This window comes from Staurois parvus, unplaced genomic scaffold (genome assembly GCF_062004578.1).
Source record: "Staurois parvus isolate SC_StPar_1 unplaced genomic scaffold, SC_StPar_1.0 ptg000144l, whole genome shotgun sequence".
Lineage (NCBI taxonomy): Eukaryota > Metazoa > Chordata > Amphibia > Anura > Ranidae > Staurois > Staurois parvus.
Window position 1 is genome coordinate 685,714 of NW_028317940.1, and position 19,250 is coordinate 704,963.

Genomic DNA, 19,250 nt, shown 5'->3' on the forward strand with positions numbered 1-19,250 from the left:
TAAATTTCGTTTGGGTACAGCATTGCATGACCGCGCAATTATCATTTGAATTAGTGCAGCGCCAAACAGCAAAAAAAGGCGTGGTCATTAAGGGGGGTAAATCCTCAGGAGCTCAAGTGGTTAAGGATACCTGAGGTGATACAATACCACTCCCATAAGGAATAAGGATACCCTGATACCTGGACTACGGTGCCCACATTTGATGACCCATCTCCTGGAGGGAAGATCATTCAGCTTCAGGCCTCATCAGATGATACCAGGATTTACATATATAAGGCGCAATTAATATGCAGGTTCGGTAAGTGCGCATTACCTACCCCACTGTTTGCACCTTTTGACGGATCAGGATTATCCACAGTCACCTGATTGGAACTTATATTTGATCTTTTATCTATTTGTATATACTTTATTGGGATATATGTGAAGTGACTCACTGCCATCTCGGACATTATAGTTACAACCTACTACTTAGCGCTGCACGATTTGATTTTATATGTTCTTGTTTATGGTGTTGTTGGTTACCTATTTATGTACATAGTCGCTTGTTCTTATTTACTCTAGGTGCTCACTGTTCTTCCTATATATTTAACTCTTCAGGTTCCATCACCAGGCACTGCAATTATACTCGACTGTTGGGTTGAGGGATCTCCTGACACTGAAAGTAGAACTCCGATGGGGCTTATTCTAACTTTTAGTAACATCAACATTGGGGCGTATTTTTCTCCCACGGAACTGCCAGTAGATACGATAGAGGCATCCCCCTACTCAGGTGAGATAATCACCTTATGGAGCTCAGAGGGTGTGCAGTCCAAGAAAAATTGAGAGCACACCCCTGTGCCTTGTATGTACTATATATCCTTAGAAGTACAAACAGGTCAACTTACCAAGGAAGCTCAGCACTCCTTTTTAGGGTTCTCTCCTGGGCATCCCAGTAGTTGAGGCAAGTCTCCGAGGAGCTACCAGACACTTCTGAGTAAGACTACCAACTGGTCAGTAAAACCAATTCCTAACTACATAAAAATATACAGGCCTTCTAAGGGCCGATATTTTTCTGGGCAGCTTCCCCAAATAGTTGCATAAATTTTCTGACAATTTGTGCTCAGTGAAGATTATGTGTGTGTCTGCCTCTTGACTGCTCCTCCACCTGGGTGAAGATAGTGGCCTTAGCAGTACCTATGCAGTGTCTCCATCATGGACCTTTTCCTGGTGGGTCAAAAGAAGGGCAGTAGGCCCACAGCTGGAATCTCTCAGCCTAAGCGATCCAGCTTTGTCAGCTATCCCACTCCACTGTCAGGATCAGACCCAAGCTGTCAAATTCAGCTCCAGCTACACCACGCAGCTGTCAAGGTCTCACCAAGCTTTCCAGCCCAGGCTCAGCTAGCCAACCCAGCTGTCCTGATCAAGACCAAGTTATCACACTCAGCCCAGGTCCACCTACACCACTCAGTTGTCAAGCCCAAGTCCACCTACATCACCCAACCATCAAGCTTACACCAGCTAGACCACTAGGCTGTCATAATAAGTCCCAAGCTATCACACTAGCTGTCAAGTTCAGTTACACCTACACCCCGTTGTCAATCCCAGATCCAGACCCAGCTAGTCCACACAGCTGTCAATTTAAGACCAAGCTTTCACATCCAGGCCCAGCTAGCCCACTTACCTGTTATGTTCAGGCCTAAACTATCACACTCAGCTGTCTAGCCCAGGTCCACCTATACTACCCGGCAAGCTCAGACTAAGCTTTTGAGCCCAGGCCTAGCTAGCCCACTCAGCAGTCATGATCAGGCCCAAGCTATCACATTCAGCTGTCAAGTCCATGTCCACCTACATCACTGTCAAGCTCAGACCAAGCTTTCAAGCCCAGGCCTAGCTAGCCCACTCAGCTGTCATGATCAGGCCCAAGCTATCATACACAGCTATCAAGCCCAAGTCCACCTACATCACTCAACCATCAAGCTCAGATTAAGCTTTCACGCCCAGGCTCAGTTAGCCCACTCAACTATCAAGTCCAGCTCCACCTACACCACCCAGCTGTCAAGCTCAGACCAAGCTTTCAAGCCCAGGCCTAGCTAGCCCACTCAGCTGTCAAGCGCATACCAAGCTTTCAAGCCCAGGCCTAGCTAGCCCACTCAGCTGTCATGATCAGGCCAAGTTATCACACTCAGCTGTCAAGCCCAAGTCCACCTACATCACCCAACTGTCAAGCTCAGACCAAACTTTCATGCCCAGGCCTAGCTAGCCCACTCAGCTATCAAGTCCAGCTCCACCTACACCACCCAGCTGCCAAGCACAGACCAAGCTGTCATGCCCAGATCTGGCTATCACACTCAGCTGTCAAGCACAAGTCCACCTACATCACCCAAACGTCAAGCTCAGACCAAGCTTTCATGCCCAGGCCCAGCTAACCCACACAGCTATCAAGTCCAGCTCCACCTACGCCACCCAGCTGTCAAGCTTAGGCCAAGCTTTCAAGCTCAGGCCTAGCTAGCCCACTCAGCTGTCATGATCATGCCCAAGATATCACACTCAGCTGTCAAGTCCACATACATCACCCAACCGTCAAGCTCAGAACAAGCTTTCAAGCTCAGGCCTAGCTAGCCTACTCAGCTGTCAATCGCAGACCAAGCTTTGAAGCTAGCCCACTCAGCTGTCAAGTGCAGACCAAGTTATCACACATCACCAACCGTCAAACTCAGACCAAGATTTGATGTCCAGGCCTAGCTAGCCCACTCAGCAATCAAGTTCAGCTCCACCTATACCACCCAGCTGTCAAGCTCAGACTAACCTTTCAAGCCCAGACCCAGCCAGCTAACTCATCTGTCAAGCCAAGGCCCAGCTAGCCCACTAAACTGTCAACTGGTAGTATTATTGAGGGAGAAAAGAAGATTCTACTTTATGAGTTTATTTGAAATTTCAGAATTTAGATTAGGTATCCTAGTTTCAAATAAGTGTAAATCTTCAAATAGATTGAATGAGGATCAGGAAGGATGGATCACCGGAGAATATAGAAAGAATTCTAAGGTTTAAGGTGTGCACAATACAATAATGTGATGATAATATTTAGCGGGGTCAGTCAAGTTTAGTGTAGTGATCATGTAGTGATCAAACCCAAATTTATTCTGTCGTACCACCACTTTTGTTAATCCCCTGCTCAGTAGTAATGCCCAGCTTTGCTGATCCCTTGCTCAGTAGTAACGCCCAGCTTTGCTGATCCCTTGCTGAGTAGTAACCCCCAGCTCTTCTGATCCCTTGCTCAGTAGTAACCCCGAGCTCGGCTGATCCCCTGCTCAGTAGTAACCCCCACCTCTTCTGATCCCCTGCTCAGTAGTAACCCCCAGCTCTTCTGATCCCCTGCTCAGTAGTAACGCCCAGCTCAGCTGATCCCCGCTCAGCAGTAACCCCCAGCTCGGCTGATCCCCGCTCAGTAGTAACCCCCAGCTCTTCTAAACCTTGCTCAGTAGTAACCCCCAGCTCAACTGATCCCCCACTTAGTAGTAACCCCCAGCTCAGCTGATCCCCCACTCAGTAGTAACCCCCAGCTCTGCTGAGCCTCTGGTTTGCTGATCCTCCTTTCTCTCTGGTCCCCCTCATATTGCTCCCACCCTGCACCCTGTGTGACTAGTTTCTCCTTCTCTGGTCCCCCAGCTCTGCTTATCCTCTGCTCCTCAGTCCTCTCTCTCTAGTCCCCACTTACTTACCTGTATAGTGTTCCCATGTTGCACACCACTTGTGCCATCAGCTAGTAGTAACCCCCAGCTCTTCTGATCCCCTGCTCTGTAGTAACCCCCATCTCTTCTGGTCCCTTGCTCAGTAGTAACCCCCAACTCAGCTGATTCCCTGCTCAGTAGTAACCCCCAGCTCTTCTAATCCCTTACTCAGTAGTAATCCCCAGCTCGGCTGATCCCCTGCTCAGTAGTAACCCTCAGCTCTTCTGATCCCCTGCTCAGTAGTAACCCCCAGCTCGGCTGATCCCCTGCTCAGTTAAAACGCCCAGCTCTTCTGATCCCCTGCTCAGTAGTAACCCCCAGCTCTTCTGATCCCCTGCTCAGTAGTAACCCCCAGCTCGGCTGATCCCCGCTCAGTAGTAACCCCCAGCTCGGCTGATCCCCGCTCAGTAGTAACCCCCAGCTCTTCTAAACCTTGCTCAGTAGTAACCCCCAGCTCAACTGATCCCCCACTCAGTAGTAACCCCCAGCTCAGCTGATCCCCCACTCAGTAGTAACCCCCAGCTCTGTTGAGCCTCTGGTTTGCTGATCCTCCTCTCTCTCTGGTCCCCACTCATATTGCTCCCACCCTGCGTGACATTACTAGTTTCTCCTTCTCTGGTCCCCCAGCTCTGCTTATCCTCTGCTCCTCAGTCCTCTCTCTCTAGTCCCCACTCACTTACCTATATAGTGTTCCCATGTTGCACACCACTTGTGCCATCAGCTAGTAGTAACCCCCAGCTCTTCTGATCCCCTGCTCTGTAGTAACCCCCATCTCTTCTGATCCCTTGCTCAGTAGTAACCCCCAACTCAGCTGATTCCCTGCTCAGTAGTAACCCCCAGCTCTTCTAATCCCTTGCTCAGTAGTAATCCCCAGCTCGGTTGATCCCCTGCTCAGAAGTAACCCCCAGCTCTTCTGATCCCCTGCTCAGTAGTAACCCCCAGCTCGGCTGATCCCCTGCTCAGTAGTAACCCCCAACTCTTCTGATCCCCTGCTCAGTAGTAACCCCCAGCTCTTCTGATCCCCTACTCAGTTGAAACGCCCAGTTCTTCTGATCCCCTGCTCAGTAGTAACCCCCAACTCTTCTGATCCCCTGCTCAGTAGTAACCCCCAGCTCTGCTGATCCTCTGGTTTGCTGATCCTCCTCTCTCTCTGGTCCCCACTCATATTGCTCCCACCCTTTACCCCGTGTGACATTACTAGTTTCTCCTTCTCTGGTCCCCCATCTCTGCTGATCCTCTGCTCCTCAGTCCTCTCTCTATAGTCCCCGCTCACTTACCTGTATAGTGTTCCCATGTTGCACACCACTTGTGCCATCAGCTACTTGCTGTGCTCCGATCTTATTGGTTTCCCAGTGCATCCCAGGATATCTCATAACTGCAATATCTCCAAAACAAAACAAAGCTAACTGTGAATACAAGCCCCTCAAAAGCTGCAGGTGCTGTTAGAGAGCTTTGCCAAGGATTTCTATGGAAGCTTTGGAGATGCTGTGAAGCACCAAGAAAGCAACATGGGGTATCATTTTGAAGCATCAACTTAGGTGACCCAGGAGATCTCTGGGTCCCCGCGTGGGGGGAGGGCTGCAGGTGCCATCTTTCCTGTCAGACCAGGCAAATTCTTTGAGGTGCTCAGCGGCTGCAGACTGCCGGTCTCTACTCACATTAGTGGTTGTGTACCTTTGAAAGCACTGGAGCTGGTCAGGGAGTTGTGAGGTGCTAGGTAGTTGCAGGACGGAGCTGGATTCTGGAGGCAACAAATGGAGCTCACTCTTGACCCTCCTGGCCATCTTGGCATTAGCCATGCCCCTTTTGAAGTCTTTCATATGTTATAAAGACCAGAGGAACGCTCAGCTACGTATTTTTTTTTTGTAAATTTTGTATTATTTATTGATTTTTTTCACTCTACAGAAATATGCGGGTACAACATCAAAAGAACCGGTATTCAGAGCCAGAGAGCAATTATATTCTAGAATAGGCATCATAAACATTGCATCTCGTTAACCCAGATTAAAAAATAATTTTCAAGTGAGGTGAGCCGCTCAGAAAATTCCATAAACACTAAAAGAGGTTTTGATGGAGACTTCCTATAAAAAAAAACAACAAAAAAACAGGGCAGATGTCTATAATGGGATCTCCCACCACTGCACCCCATAAATCCTAAATCTCAAAAAACACAGAAATATATCCATGAGGTTTTAGGGGGCACCTGAGAGGCCAACACCAATAAAAACAAACAAAAAGAAAAACAATAAAATGGAAGGGAAAGAAGAGAGATCACAAAAAAAAAAAAAATGGAGATTCGAAAGAAAGTAGAGATGAAAGATAAGGGAGTCTTTCCGAAATTGGCCTCCAAACCAAGGAAAGGATCATATCCGTGAAGCTCCCACGGCACCCACTCTTCAGACGTGTTCTTGAGGACGCATATTAAGCCGAAATCCCTGATGTATGATAACATACGATTCGTATAGAAGACATTTCTTTACTAATCCACCGTAATGATTTTGTGGGTTCTCCGATGTCTCCTAAGATCAGATTTCTGTAAAAAAAATTTCCCCGCACTTAGGGCAGGAAAACAGCTTTGCTCCTGTGTGGTGTATCTGATGCTCAGTAAGACTTGACTCTTGTGAAAAACATTTCCCGCACTCAGGGCAGGAATGCGGCTTCTCTACCTTGTGAGTTTTTCGATGATCAACAAGGAGGTATTTCTGCGTAAAACATTTTCCGCACTTGGAGCAGATATACAGTTGTGTTCAAAATAATAGCAGTGTGTTGAAAAAAGTGAATAAAGCTGAAAATCCTTCTAATAGCTTTTATTTCCATACACACAAATGCATTGGGAACACTACACATTCTATTCCAAATCAAAACATGAAGAAAAATATATCAAATTTGTGTTGTTCCTCTAAAAAATTTGAAGAAAAGTGAATATTAGACTGTTCAAAAAAATAGCAGTGTTTGTATTCTTTACATACTCAAACATTCACTATATAAACTGAAAAATGTTTGAAGATTTTGCTTTCCTTTGAATCATTTAATGAATATTTAGTTGTATAAGCACTGTTTCTGAGAACTGCTGTACATCTGTGTTGTATGGAGTCAACCAACTTCTGGCACCTGTGAACAGGTATTCCAGCCCAGGAACATTCCACAGTTCTTCTCTATTTCTTGGTTTTGCCTCAGAAACTGCATTTTTGATGTCACCCCACAAGTTTTCTATTGGATTAAGATCCGGGGATTGGGCTGGCCACTCCATAACGTCAATCTTGTTGGTCTGGAACCAAGATGTTGCACGTTTACTGGTGTGTTTGGGGTCGTTGTCTTGTTGGAACACCCATTTCAAGGGCATTTCCTCTTCAGCATAAGGCAGCATGACCTCTTCAAGTATTCTGATGTATTCAAACTGATCCATGATCCCTGGTATGCGATAAATAGGCCCAACACCGTAGTATAAGAAACATCCCCATATCATGATGCTTGTGCAACCATGCTTCACTGTCTTCACAGTGTACTGTGGCTTGAATCCAGTGTTTGGGGGTCGTCTGACAAACTGTCTCCGGCCACTAGACCCAAAAAGAACAATCTTACTTTCATCAGTCCACAAAATGTTGCACCATTTCTCTTTAACGTGTTGCCGACCGCAGATAGCCGAATGACGGCTGCACTGCGGCCGGCCAGTTCTGAGTGGATGTCATATGACGTCCCCCCAGAACGCGCTCTCCTGCGTGCCCCAGGGGGCGCGCACCCGGCGATCTCCGTGATCGCTGTGTCCGTAGGACACGTGATGTGGTAAAAGGCCAATCACAGCGGCCTTTTACCACCTGATCAGCAGTGTCCAATGACACGTTGATCAGAGGGAAATGCAAGTGCCGGTTCTCGGCTGCACTTTCCTCACGCTGTCAGATCGTGAGGAAAGTACTGCCGAGAACCGGCAGTTGTCAGAGCGGGGATCGGCACCGATCATCAGGGCACTGGTGATCAGTGCCCTGATGATCGGTGCCCAGCAGTGCCACCCGCAAGTTCTGCCCACCTGTACCCTGCAGTGCGCCCACTAGCTCCGCCCACCTGTGCCCAGCAGATCACCCACCTGTGCCCAGCAGTGCACCCACCTGTGCCACTCTGCAATTTCACACACCTGTGCCCAGAAGTGCCACCTACCTGTGCCCAGCAGTGCCACCCACCTGTGCCCACCCACCTGTGCCCACCAGTGCCACCCACCTGTGCCCACCCACCAGTGCAGCCCAGCAGTGCTGCCAGTCAGTGCCACCAGTCAGTGCCCAGCGGTTGTGCCAGTCAGTGCCGCCAGTCAGTGCCCAGCAGTGATGCCAGTCAGTGCCGTCTATCAGTACCCATCATCAGTGTCACCTATCAGTGCCGCCTATCAGTGCTGCATATTAGTGCCGCCTATCTGTGACACCTCATTAGTGCTGTCTATCAGTGCCGCCTATCTGTGCCACCTCATTAGTGCTGCCTATCAGTGCCCTTTAGTGCTGCCTATCAGTGCCCATCAGTGCCGCCTATCAGTGCTGCCTCATCAACGCACATCAGCGAAGGAGAAAAATTACCTGTTTTAAAAATTTTATAATAGAAACAAAGAAACTTTTTTTTTTTTCAAATTTTTGGCAATTTTTTATTTATAGCGCAAAAAGTAAAGCGCCCAGTGGCGATTAAATACCACCAAAAGAAAGCTCTATTTGTGAGAAAAAAATGATCAAAATTTCATATGGGTACAATGTTGCATGACCGCGCAATTGTCAATCAAAGTGCGGCAGCGCTGAAAGTTGAAAATTGGCCTGGTAAATAAGGGGGTATAAGTGCCTGGTAGGCAAGTGGTTAAGCCAGTCAATGTGCTCTTTGGCAAATTGTAACCTCTTCAGCACATGCCTTTTTCAACAGTGGGACTTTGCGGGGGCTTCTTGCAGATAGCTTGGCTTCACATAGGCGTCTTCTAATTATAACAGTACTCACAGGTAACTTTACACCTTCTTTCATCTTCCTGGAGCTGATTGTTGGCTGAGTCCTTGCCATTTTGGCTATTCTTCTATCCATTCCAATGGTAGTTTTTCGCTTTCTTCCACGTCTTTCAGGTTTTGGTTTTAAAGCATTTGCGATCATTTTAGCTGAGCAGCCTATCATTTTCTGCACTTCTTTATATGTTTTCCCCTCTCCAATCAACTTTTTAACTGCTTGCCTACAGGGCACTTCTACCCCCTTCCTGCCCAGGCCAATTTCCAGCTTTTAATGACAATTGCGCGGTCATGCAACACTGTACCCATATGAAATTTTTATCATTTTTTGTGACAGATAGAGCTTTATTTGGTGGTATTTAATCACCTCTGGGTTTTTTATTTTTTCTTAAACCAAAAACCACTGAAAATATTTAAAAAAAACGTCTTTTCTTAGTTTTTGTTAGAATATTTTGTAAATAAGTGATTTTTCTCCTTCACTGATGTGTGCTAGTGAGGCTGCAGTGATGGGCAATAATAGGCTGCACTGATAGGTGGCACTGTTGGGCACTGATGAGGAGGCACTGGTATGTGGCACTGATGGGCATTGACAGGCATCACTGATGGGCACTGAAAGGCAGCACTGATATATGGCACTGATGGGCAGCACTGACTGGCACTGATATATGGCACTGATAGGCGGCACTGACTGGCACTGATAGGCGGCACTGATAGGCGGCAATGACTGGCACTGATAAGTAGCACTGATTGGTAGCACTGATAGGTGGCACTGATTGGCATTGATAGGTGGCACTGACTGGCACTGATGGGTGACACTGGAAGGCAGCTCAGATGGGCACTGACATGTGGCATTGATGTGTACTGGTAGGCACTGATATGTGGCATTGATGGGCACTGGCACGTGGCACTGTTCAGCACTGACAGTTGGCACTGATGGACACTGACAGGGGGCCCTTCTGGGGCCACATTGATCATCAGGGCACACTGATCATCAGTGCCCTGATGATCTGTGTACATGTCCCCTCTGCGGAATGCCGATTACCGGCTCTCCTCTGTCAGCGTGACAGCTCAAGAGGAGAGAAATGCCGATAACCGGCATTTCCGTTTACATATGATCGGCTGTGATTGGACACAGCTGATCACATGACCAAGCCGACATCTTTGGCTCTTTCCGTAGATCGATGATCCGCCGATCGCCTACCTCAAAGATCTGCTCCCTGAGCCGCGCATGAGCGGCGAGAATGGGAGGACGTCATATTACGTCCTCCCAGAATGAGAGAACTGCCTTGCGCCCGTCATTGGTCGATATGGTGGACTGTGGTTAATCAAGGTACGCTGTTCTTCTGAACAATGTCTGGAACGGCCCATTTTCCTGAGAATTTCAGAAAGAAATGCACTGTAACCAGCAAGTACAACATTTGCTGCCTTCCTTTCTTAACTACTTGCCGCCCAGCCACTGCATATATACGTGTGCAGGGCAGCACTGGGGCGCAAAAGCACGTTTTAAATCGTGCTCCGCGCTCCCGACGTTTTCGCGGGCAGGGGGCGCGCGAGCTCCCACCGACCTGCGGGTGACACCATTTGATCCCGGAGGGATCAATCATTAGATTTCAGCCAGTGATGTCTGGCTGAAATCAGATGATCGGTCCCTGTCCTATCCTGTCCTGTGTTGACATTTACACAGGACAGGATATGATGTCATTCTTCTCTGCCTGGACACATTCCGTTCCAGACAGAGAAGAAGACATACTAACAGTGAGTAAAACAGCACATACCCACAGTTAGAACACACCTAGGACACATTTAACCCCCTGATCGCCCCCCCCAGTTAACCCCTTCACTGCCCTGTCACCAGTGTCACTGATCAGTGAAGCGATTTTTACTGATCACTGTATCAGTGTCGCTGGCGACTTCCGATAGTGTTAGCGCCCCTCCCAGATAGCGCCAGTTTGCCCGCCAGTACACCAGTAATCCCGTTTAACCCCTTGATCGCCTCGGGGTGACCCTGAATTTGACCGGCTCCACAAAATTCAGCCCCTCGTAAATCACTTTAACCAAAAATTTGCAGATGTGTATACTCCCCATAAAAACATCTGCATCGATGAGTCCCTCATTCAATATTCTGGCCGCCTTCTAATCAAACAATATCTCCCCAGCAAGCGTGCCAGATATGGGATCAAGATGTATAAGACCTGTGAGAGGGCAACAGGCTATACATGTAAGTTTCGGATTTACGAGGGAAAAGATAGTCACTTGGAGCCCCCCGGATGCCCAGACTACATGGGGAGCAGTGGCAAGATAGTTTGGGACTTGGCGTCATCCTTTTTCCATATGGGGTACCACTTATATGTGGGCAATTTTTATTCAAGCGTGCCACTATTTAGACATTTGTTCAATCTGGGAATTTGCGCATGTGGCACTGTGCGATCTAATCGCCGGGGCTTCCCCCAACGGCTTGTAAATACCCGTCTTAAAAAGGGGGAAAAAGCCTGCTTGAGAAATGAAGAATTGCTCGCAGTGAAGTGGGATGTTTACCTCCTGTCTTCCATTCACACAGATACGGCCATCCAAATTGCCACGGCAGCTGGTGTTGTTGAGAAGCCCCTCTGTGTCCACGATTATAACCTTAACATGGGAGGGTTGGACTTCAACGACCAGATGATGAAGCCGTACTTAGTTTTCCGAAAAGCCAGACGCTGGTACATAAAAGTGTCTGTTTATTTATTTCAATTGGCTGTATATAACGCTTTTGTTCTCTATAAAGCAACTGGACATAGTGGATCATACCTAAATTTCCAGTTAGAGATCAACAGGGCCCTTTTGTATCCAGAAGGTGCTGCGCCCCAAACCCCCAACCCAGATGCAGTTAGCCGTCTGCATGAGAGACATTTTCCCGATACCATTCCTGGTACCCCAACCCAAAGAAGACCCCAAGAAGATGTCGTGTCTGCAGCAAACGTGGAATTAGGCGTGACAGCCGCTATTGTTGTCCCTCCTGTCCTGGCCAACCTGGCCTCTGCGTCAAGCCCTGCTTCCGCCTCTACCATACACTAGTGTACTATTAGTATAGGGTACAGCACGGCACAGATCAGGGCACATTTACACAGGGTCTCGAAAGACGTTAGGTAGTCAGAAAACTGGCTATCGCATTTGGAGAGACCCTACCAGCTGTTTTAAAAATGTTTAAAGTTTGAAAAAAAAAAAAATACAAATCCCCCCAAAAAATAAAAAAATTTAAAAACCAAAAATAGTTATAGTTTTTTTTTGTTGTTGTCATTTTTGTGATTGTTCTACTTTTACTGTTTTATTGTTACTGTTTTCTTGTTAACCATTTCTGTTTGCAGGAATGCTTTCAGCTGCAGCACTGACCTGTTTATTCTGACAGCAACAGGAACTTGCTCTCAGAATAGACATAAGTTTATGTCTAAACCACTCTTTGTGAGCAGTGTTGTTCTTGTCATGCTGCTATGTTTTATATAAGTCAGCGTGGGCAGCGCTGTTGGATGAGATCTTTCATCCGCAGTTAAAAAAAAAGAGAATATATGCCAAAGCATGGGGGCCTGGGGTGGCCAGTGGGTGGATGGCCCCTATGCTTCGGCATATATATTTTATATTTGTTGGCACATTTCATGTGTGCCCACCATTAAAAGTGGGTGGATGCAGGGAGGTTTCTAATGGTGGGCATACCACCACACACTTTTTCTTGCAGAGATATTTCAATTATAAAGTTGTTTTATTGAGTTTAGGTTTTATTGTTAACCATTGTTGATTTCTTTGCAGGAATGTCAAACTACAGCACTGACCTGTCTATTCTGACAGCAACAGGGTCTTGCTTTCAGAATAGACATAAGTAGGTGTGTGCAGTGCTGTCGGATGAGATTTTTCATCCGCAGTTAAAAAAAAGAGAATATATGCCAAAGCATGGGGGCCTGGGGTGGCCAGTGGGTGGATGGCCCCTATGCATCGGCATATATATTTTATATTTGTTGGCACATTTCATGTGTGCCCACCATTAGAAGTGGGTGGATGCAGGGAGGTTTCTAATGGTGGGCATACCACACACTTTTTCTGGCAGAGATTTCTTCTCTTTTTTTTCATTCAGCCCACAGGCTGCATAAAGAAAAAAAGAACATAGCATATACACCCAACAAGGACCAGCGACGTACTGGTACATCACTGGACTTTGAATGGTTATACCAGGGTGATGCCTGCAGCTGCAGGCATCATCCTGGTATCATTTTTTTCAGCCGGCAATGGGCTTTCATGTAAAAGCATTCCTAGTGGTTAATTAGCTGCAGGATTGCCTTTACAAGCAGCGGGAGAAAATGCCCCCCCTCCCCCTCCCTGAGATAGCATTAAAAGTGATAAAAAAAAAAATATTAAAGGGACAGTGTAAAAATAATTAAATAAATCAGAAAAAAAAAAAAAAAAAAAAAAGACCCTCGCCCATCCGCGGTCGTGAGCATTGACCCTGTGCCAGTATGGAAACAGCGATTGCACCATGCATGTGAGGTATCGCCATGAACGTCAGATCAAGGGCAGTAATTATAGCTCTAGACCTCCTCTGTAAATCTAAAATGGTAGCTTGTAAAGGCTTTTAAAGCGTTGCCTATAGATATTAAAAATGTATGCAGTTTGTCGCCATTGCACAGGGCATGTGTAATTTTAAAGCATGTCATGTTTGGTATCAATTTACTCAGCATAGCATCATCTTTTATATCATACCAAATAATTGACCAATATATTGTGTTTTTGTGCATTAAAATTAAAAAAATATTTTTCAAAAAAATTGCGTTTGAAAAATCGCTGTGTAAGTAATATGTGAGATAAAAAATTGCACCACCCACCATTTTATTTACTAGGGTGTCTGCTCTAAAAAAATATATAATGTGTGGGGGTTCACTTTAATTTCCTAGCAAAAATACTGACTTTTTTAATGTGAACAAAAAGTGTCAGAAAAGGCTTGGTCTTCAGGTGGTTAGAAGAGTGAGTGATGTGTGGCATAAACTTCTAATGCTGGGCATAAAATGCCCCCACCCCTCAAAATGACCCCTTTTTGGAAAGTAGACTCCCCAAACTATTTGCTGAAAGGCATGTTGAATCAATAGAAGAATTTATTTTTTTACCACAAGTTTTTGGAAAATGACAAAAAAAAAAAAATTACACAAAATTGTCATTGAAATAATTTATTGCTCACACAAGCCATATGTATATGTGGAATTACTCCCCAAAATACATTCTGCTACTTCTCCCAAGTATGGGGGTACCACATATGAGAAACTTTTGGCAGTCTAGCCAAGTACAGGACCCCAAAATCCAATAAGCACCTTCAGGCTTTTAAAGGGCTTTATTTCCTCATTACACTTCCTGACTACCTATCACAGTTTCGGAGGCCCTGGAATGCCAGAATAGCACCAAACCCCCCCAAATGACCCCTTTTTGGAAAGTAGACACCCAAAGGAATTTGATAAGAAGCATGGTAAGTATTTTGAAGATCTCATTTGTTGCCACAAGTTTTTGGAAAATGAAGAAAGAAAATAAAAAGATATTTTTTCTTTTTTATATTTCAAAACCTTGTGAGAAAAAAATGAGATCTGCAAAATACGTACCATGCCTCTTTTTAAATTGCTTGGAGTGTCTACTTTCCAAAAAAGGTCATTTGGGGGGGGGGTTTGGTGCTATCCTGGCATTTCAGGGCCTCCGAAACTGTGATAGGTAGTGGGGAAGTGAAATGAAGAAGTTACGCACCTTCAGGCTTTCAAAGTGGTCATTGGATTTCAGGCTCCTGTATGTGGCTAGGCTCCCAAAAAGTGTCACACGTGTGGTATCCTCATACTCGGTAGAAGTAGCAGAATGTATTTTGGGGTGTAATTCCACATATACCCATGGCTTGTGCAAGAAATAAATCATTTAATTGACAATTTTGTGTAAAAAAAAAAAAAAAAAAACCCGTTTTTGTCATTTTCCAGAAACTTGTGGAAAAAAAATAAATCTTCCATGAACACTCTGGGGTTTATTTACTAAAGCTGGAGAGTCCAAAATCAGACTCCCTTCTGCATAGAAACCAATCAGCTTCTAACCTCAGCTTGTTCAATGAAGCTTTGGCAATGAAACCTGGAAGCTGATTGGTTTCTATGCAGAAGTGAGTCTGATTTTGGACTCTCCAGCTTTAGTAAATAAACCCCAATATGTCTCTCAGCAGATAGCTTAGGGTGTCTGCTTTCCGAAAAGGGGTCATTTGGGGGTGTTTGTTCTATCCTGGTATTTTAGCACCTCAAGAGATGTGATGGGCGGTCAGAAAGTAAAAGCTGTGTAAATTTCAAATTATCTATACCATAGTTTGTAGACGCTATAACTTTCACACAAAGCAATCAATATACACTTATTGGGATTTTTTTTACCAAAAACATGTAGCAGAATACATTTTGGTTTAAATTTATGACTAACTTTGAGTTTACGATATATTTTTTATAGCTGAAAGTAGAAAATATTGTTTTTTTTCAAAATTTTCGTGTTTTTTTTGTTTATAGCGCAAAAAAAAAAAGCGCACAGGTGATCAAATACCACCAAAAGAAAGCTCTATTTGTGTGAAAAAAAGGACGTAAATTTCGTTTGGGTACAGCATTGCATGACCACGCAATTATCATTTGAATTAGTGCAGCGCTGTATAGCAAAAAAAAAGCATAAATTACAGTATCTATACCATAGTTTGTAGACGCAGTGATTGATCAAATTAGTGATGTCTGACTGCTATTATTTTCAACACAACTGTACGGGTTCTTAGCCATGTGACTTTTCTGATGTCTCTTAAGGCTGCTCTTAACTGCAAAACTTTTCCCGCACTTAGAACAGGAATACGGCTTCTCCCATGTGTGAGATCTGTGATGTTTGAGGAATTCTCGTATCTGAATAAAACATTCCCCGCACTCAGAACAGAAAAAAATCTTCTCACCCATGTGGGACTTCTGATGTATAATAAGATCGAATGCAGAGCTAAAATTGTCACTGCATTCGGGACAGGAAAATTTCTCCTCCTCCTGAATCCCGGCTCCATCCCCCACAGTACGAGGTTGCTCAGAGTCAGAGGGATTCCATGGTCCATCCACACTGGGAAGTCCACCATCCATAGTGAAGCTCATTGTCTTTTCTCCGGCACATGGAATCCCGGTCCCATCCCCCACAGTACGAGGTTGCTCAGAGTCAGATGGAGTCCATGGTCTCTCCACACTGGGAAGTCCACCATCCATAGTGGAGCTCATTGTCTTTTCTCCGGCACATGGAACCCCGGCCCCATCCTCCACAGTACGAGGTTGCTCAGAGTCAGAGGGATCCCATGGTCTCTCCACACTGGGAAGTCCACCATCCATAGTGGAGCTCATTGTCTTTTCTCCGGCACAATCTCCTGGGATGTCCTCATCTTCCATTTTACAACCTGGAGATAAAGTGAGACGATCCTTTGAGGGTTTCTCCATGGCGGGTCCTGGAAAAATAGAAAAACATCATCAATAGATAGGAGAGGGTTAGTTCACTTCCATCAAGATTCCATCTGGATTAGGGAGATAGAAGGGAGCAGATGTTCTCTGTGGATGTCCCAAGCAGCTGGGACTCCTCCCCTCTTCAGTCAAAGGGCCTTTGCTCCTCCTCCTAGATCACTTCTACATTTACACCGCCTTGTCAGAGGAGCAGGAACCAATGGGGGCTAGGGGGGGGGGGGGGCGGTAACAGAGCAGAGATAAGAGAAGAATATATTCTGGTCACCTGTGCTGATCTCTGTAGTGTCCTCCTCTATGAATGTCCTCCTCATTCCAGCCTCCTCCGTATATTGCTGATCATCCCTCACATACGTCTCTTCTACTTCACCCTCAACTTTCATGTTCATCAGATCTTCACCCTAAACCAACAGAATGGTAGAAAATAACATCTGTAACATAGAAGGATTTATGATGGGAGATCACATAGAACATCTCATCTTGTAGAGTCCACACATCGTCTCCACATGTCAGAGTGTTCCATCACTTTATGTTCCCGACCCTCAACTCCACCGACCTGATGATGGTGAGGGATGGTGTGACCTTCCTGTGTGGAATCCCGGGAATACAGAGGACGGGGACATCTCTCTGGTGGGTTCCCATGACTGGATCCATCTACCTGAAATGTGGAATCCTAGGAATACAGAGGACGATTCATGCTTGTAGGGCACTCCTGACAGGAGCAGCCTTCATGCCCACTATGAAGTGATCCTCACCTACAGTGGAGAAAGTAGCACCTGCCTACATATACATTAATACATTCATTCTAAGAAATATCTTTATGTATAATACATAACTATCATTTTTACTCATCTACCTGATCAAGCATTGCGTAGTTGTGATCCTCCTTTGTGGAATCCCGGGAATACAGAGGACAGGGACATCTCTCTGGTGGGATCCCATGACTGGATCCATCTACCTGATGATGGTGAGGGATGGTGTGACCTTCCTGTGTGGAATCCCAGGAATACAGAGGACTGGGACCAGGGGTGGACTGACAACTCATGGGGTCTCCGGGCAATAGGGGATCATGGGGCCCCTGTGTCCTTGCCCAAACTCAAAAAAGCCTATGAAAAAGATACCAAGGGCATATCATGGGGCCCCCTACTGACCCCGGGCCCTCTGGCAGTGCCCGAGTTTCCAAATAGTCAGTCCACCCCTGACGGGGACATATCTCTGGTGGGTTCCCTTGACTGGATCCATCTACCTGATGTTGGTGAGGGATGGTGTGACCTTCCTGTGTGGAATCCCGGGAATACAGAGGACGGGGACATCTCTCTGGTGGGTTCCCATGACTGGATCCATCTACCTGATGATGGTGAGGGATGGTGTGACCTTCCTGTGTGGAATCCCAGGAATGCAGAGGACGGGGACATCTCTCTGGTGGGAATCCTGGTATTAGGTGACTCCATCTCATCCTTGTGTCCATTTGAAAACTCCTTCATCACCCCATACTCCTCATCCTCCTCTTTAAAAACAATATTATAATCCCTGGGGTTTACACTTTCAATATCTGTAGGTAGGTGCAGCGGCAGTAAACACACCGAGGATGGTTGTTATTATTAAGGCTGGTATTACAGGAACGGTCTAAGTATGCACACAACCCAGCGGGAGGACGCCATGCTGGGTAACATTTACAGTTCTGTGTAACTTGAGAATGAAGCAGGTTGTGATGCACCAACAGCATCGGTCTCTGAAGGTGGAATGCAGCCTGGTCAGTGCGAGCCCAAACGGGGAGGATTCCAATGTAGGATGGCATGCCCCTACTTGTCCAGAACCGTTCCAGCGCCACCTATCTGCCTACACCCCCCCCCCCCTTTGACAGATGGTGTCGCAATGCATTAAGAACAAGAAAATTTACAAAAGAAAGCATGGTCAAGGCAATACAGTGAAAACAAGCTGGACTGCAAAGAGCAACGATTCTCATGACCATCAACAGAGTCATGTAGCAAGGGTTCATCTTCAGGTTGCGACTCTGGGGCTGCAGGTGGTAGGGGGGGGGGGTCGCCTGCATTTTCCATACCCCCCCTCACCTGGGTTCAAGACACATTAGAATAGTCTGTTGTACTGGAAGGAGTTGCCAGATCCTTCATAATAATCCCAGCACCAGAGTTGTCTCTGAGTCGGTGGAGGCCGGAGGCTCAAGCAAGAGAGGAGGCAGGAACCATTCAGCAGGGGCCTCTTGCATAGGTAGAAGATCCAAAGGGTCAAATGTCTCCTGGTCACCAGCAGGCTTGTTGGAGCAGTCACCAATCAGCACGTAGGGTCTCAGCATGTTACGGTGAAGTCGCCTTTCCACGGGGTCAGAAACCACGTTGAACACTGGGGTAGGTGGGAAAGGCTGCCACACCACCTGATACTAGGGACGTTTCCACTTGGGCTCCAACTTACTTCTGTTTTGGTATTTTTCACCAACACCTGGTCCAACTACTTGATGTGATCTTCAAAGGTCTTGGAGAAGATGATAATATCGTCCAGGTAGACTAACATGGTTTCTAGGTTGAAGCATCCTAGGCATCTTTCCATTAGGCTTTGTGCTGGGGCATTGCTTAGGCCGAAGGGCATGGGAATAAATTCAAACAGTCCCAAGGGTGTGATAAAGGCAGTCTTTTCTCAGTCTTGGGCCCTAACAGGGACTTCCCAGTCACTTCAAGAGCAGAGAAGAACTTGGCTTGTCTGAGTGCCATCAATGACTCCTCTACCCGAGGCAACAGGTAGGCATACCGGTGGGTACAAGCACTAAGCATGCGATAGTTCACACAACTTCCATCTTTCTTGTGCACTGGGACTACAGGGGCAGCCCAAGGATTACGGCTTTCCTGTATCACCTCCCTCTGTAACATGTTGCAGAGTAGATCCTTGACCTCCTGGCACAGGGCTAGGGGAATGTGGCAGTACCGCTCTCTTATGGGTGGTGTATCCCCTGTGTGAATTGGGGGGTTCAATGGCTTCAGCGATCCTGTAGTCTTTCAGAGTGGTGGCAATCATAAGTGCTTCTCCAGGAACTGATGGAGTAGTCTTTGTTGCGTGAAAGGTAAATCTTGAAAGGGTAT

General features: G+C 46.3%; 1 protein-coding gene across 4 annotated transcripts in view; it reads right to left on the reverse strand.

Annotated features, from left to right (window-relative positions):
• Nucleotides 1–15,045: 15,045 nt before the first annotated feature.
• LOC149465009 (uncharacterized) overlaps nucleotides 15,046–19,250 on the reverse strand; it is a 160,695-nt gene continuing 156,490 nt past the window's right edge. For all 4 annotated transcript variants that reach the window (XM_089673670.1, XM_089673669.1, XM_089673667.1 and 1 more), the window contains 2 exons: nucleotides 16,427–16,559; nucleotides 15,046–16,148 (listed from right to left, as the gene is read on the reverse strand). In XM_089673670.1, the coding sequence (XP_089529796.1) occupies nucleotides 15,397–16,148; nucleotides 16,427–16,559 (885 nt within the window). In that variant the 3' untranslated portion in view covers nucleotides 15,046–15,396. The remainder of the gene's footprint in view (nucleotides 16,149–16,426; nucleotides 16,560–19,250) is intronic.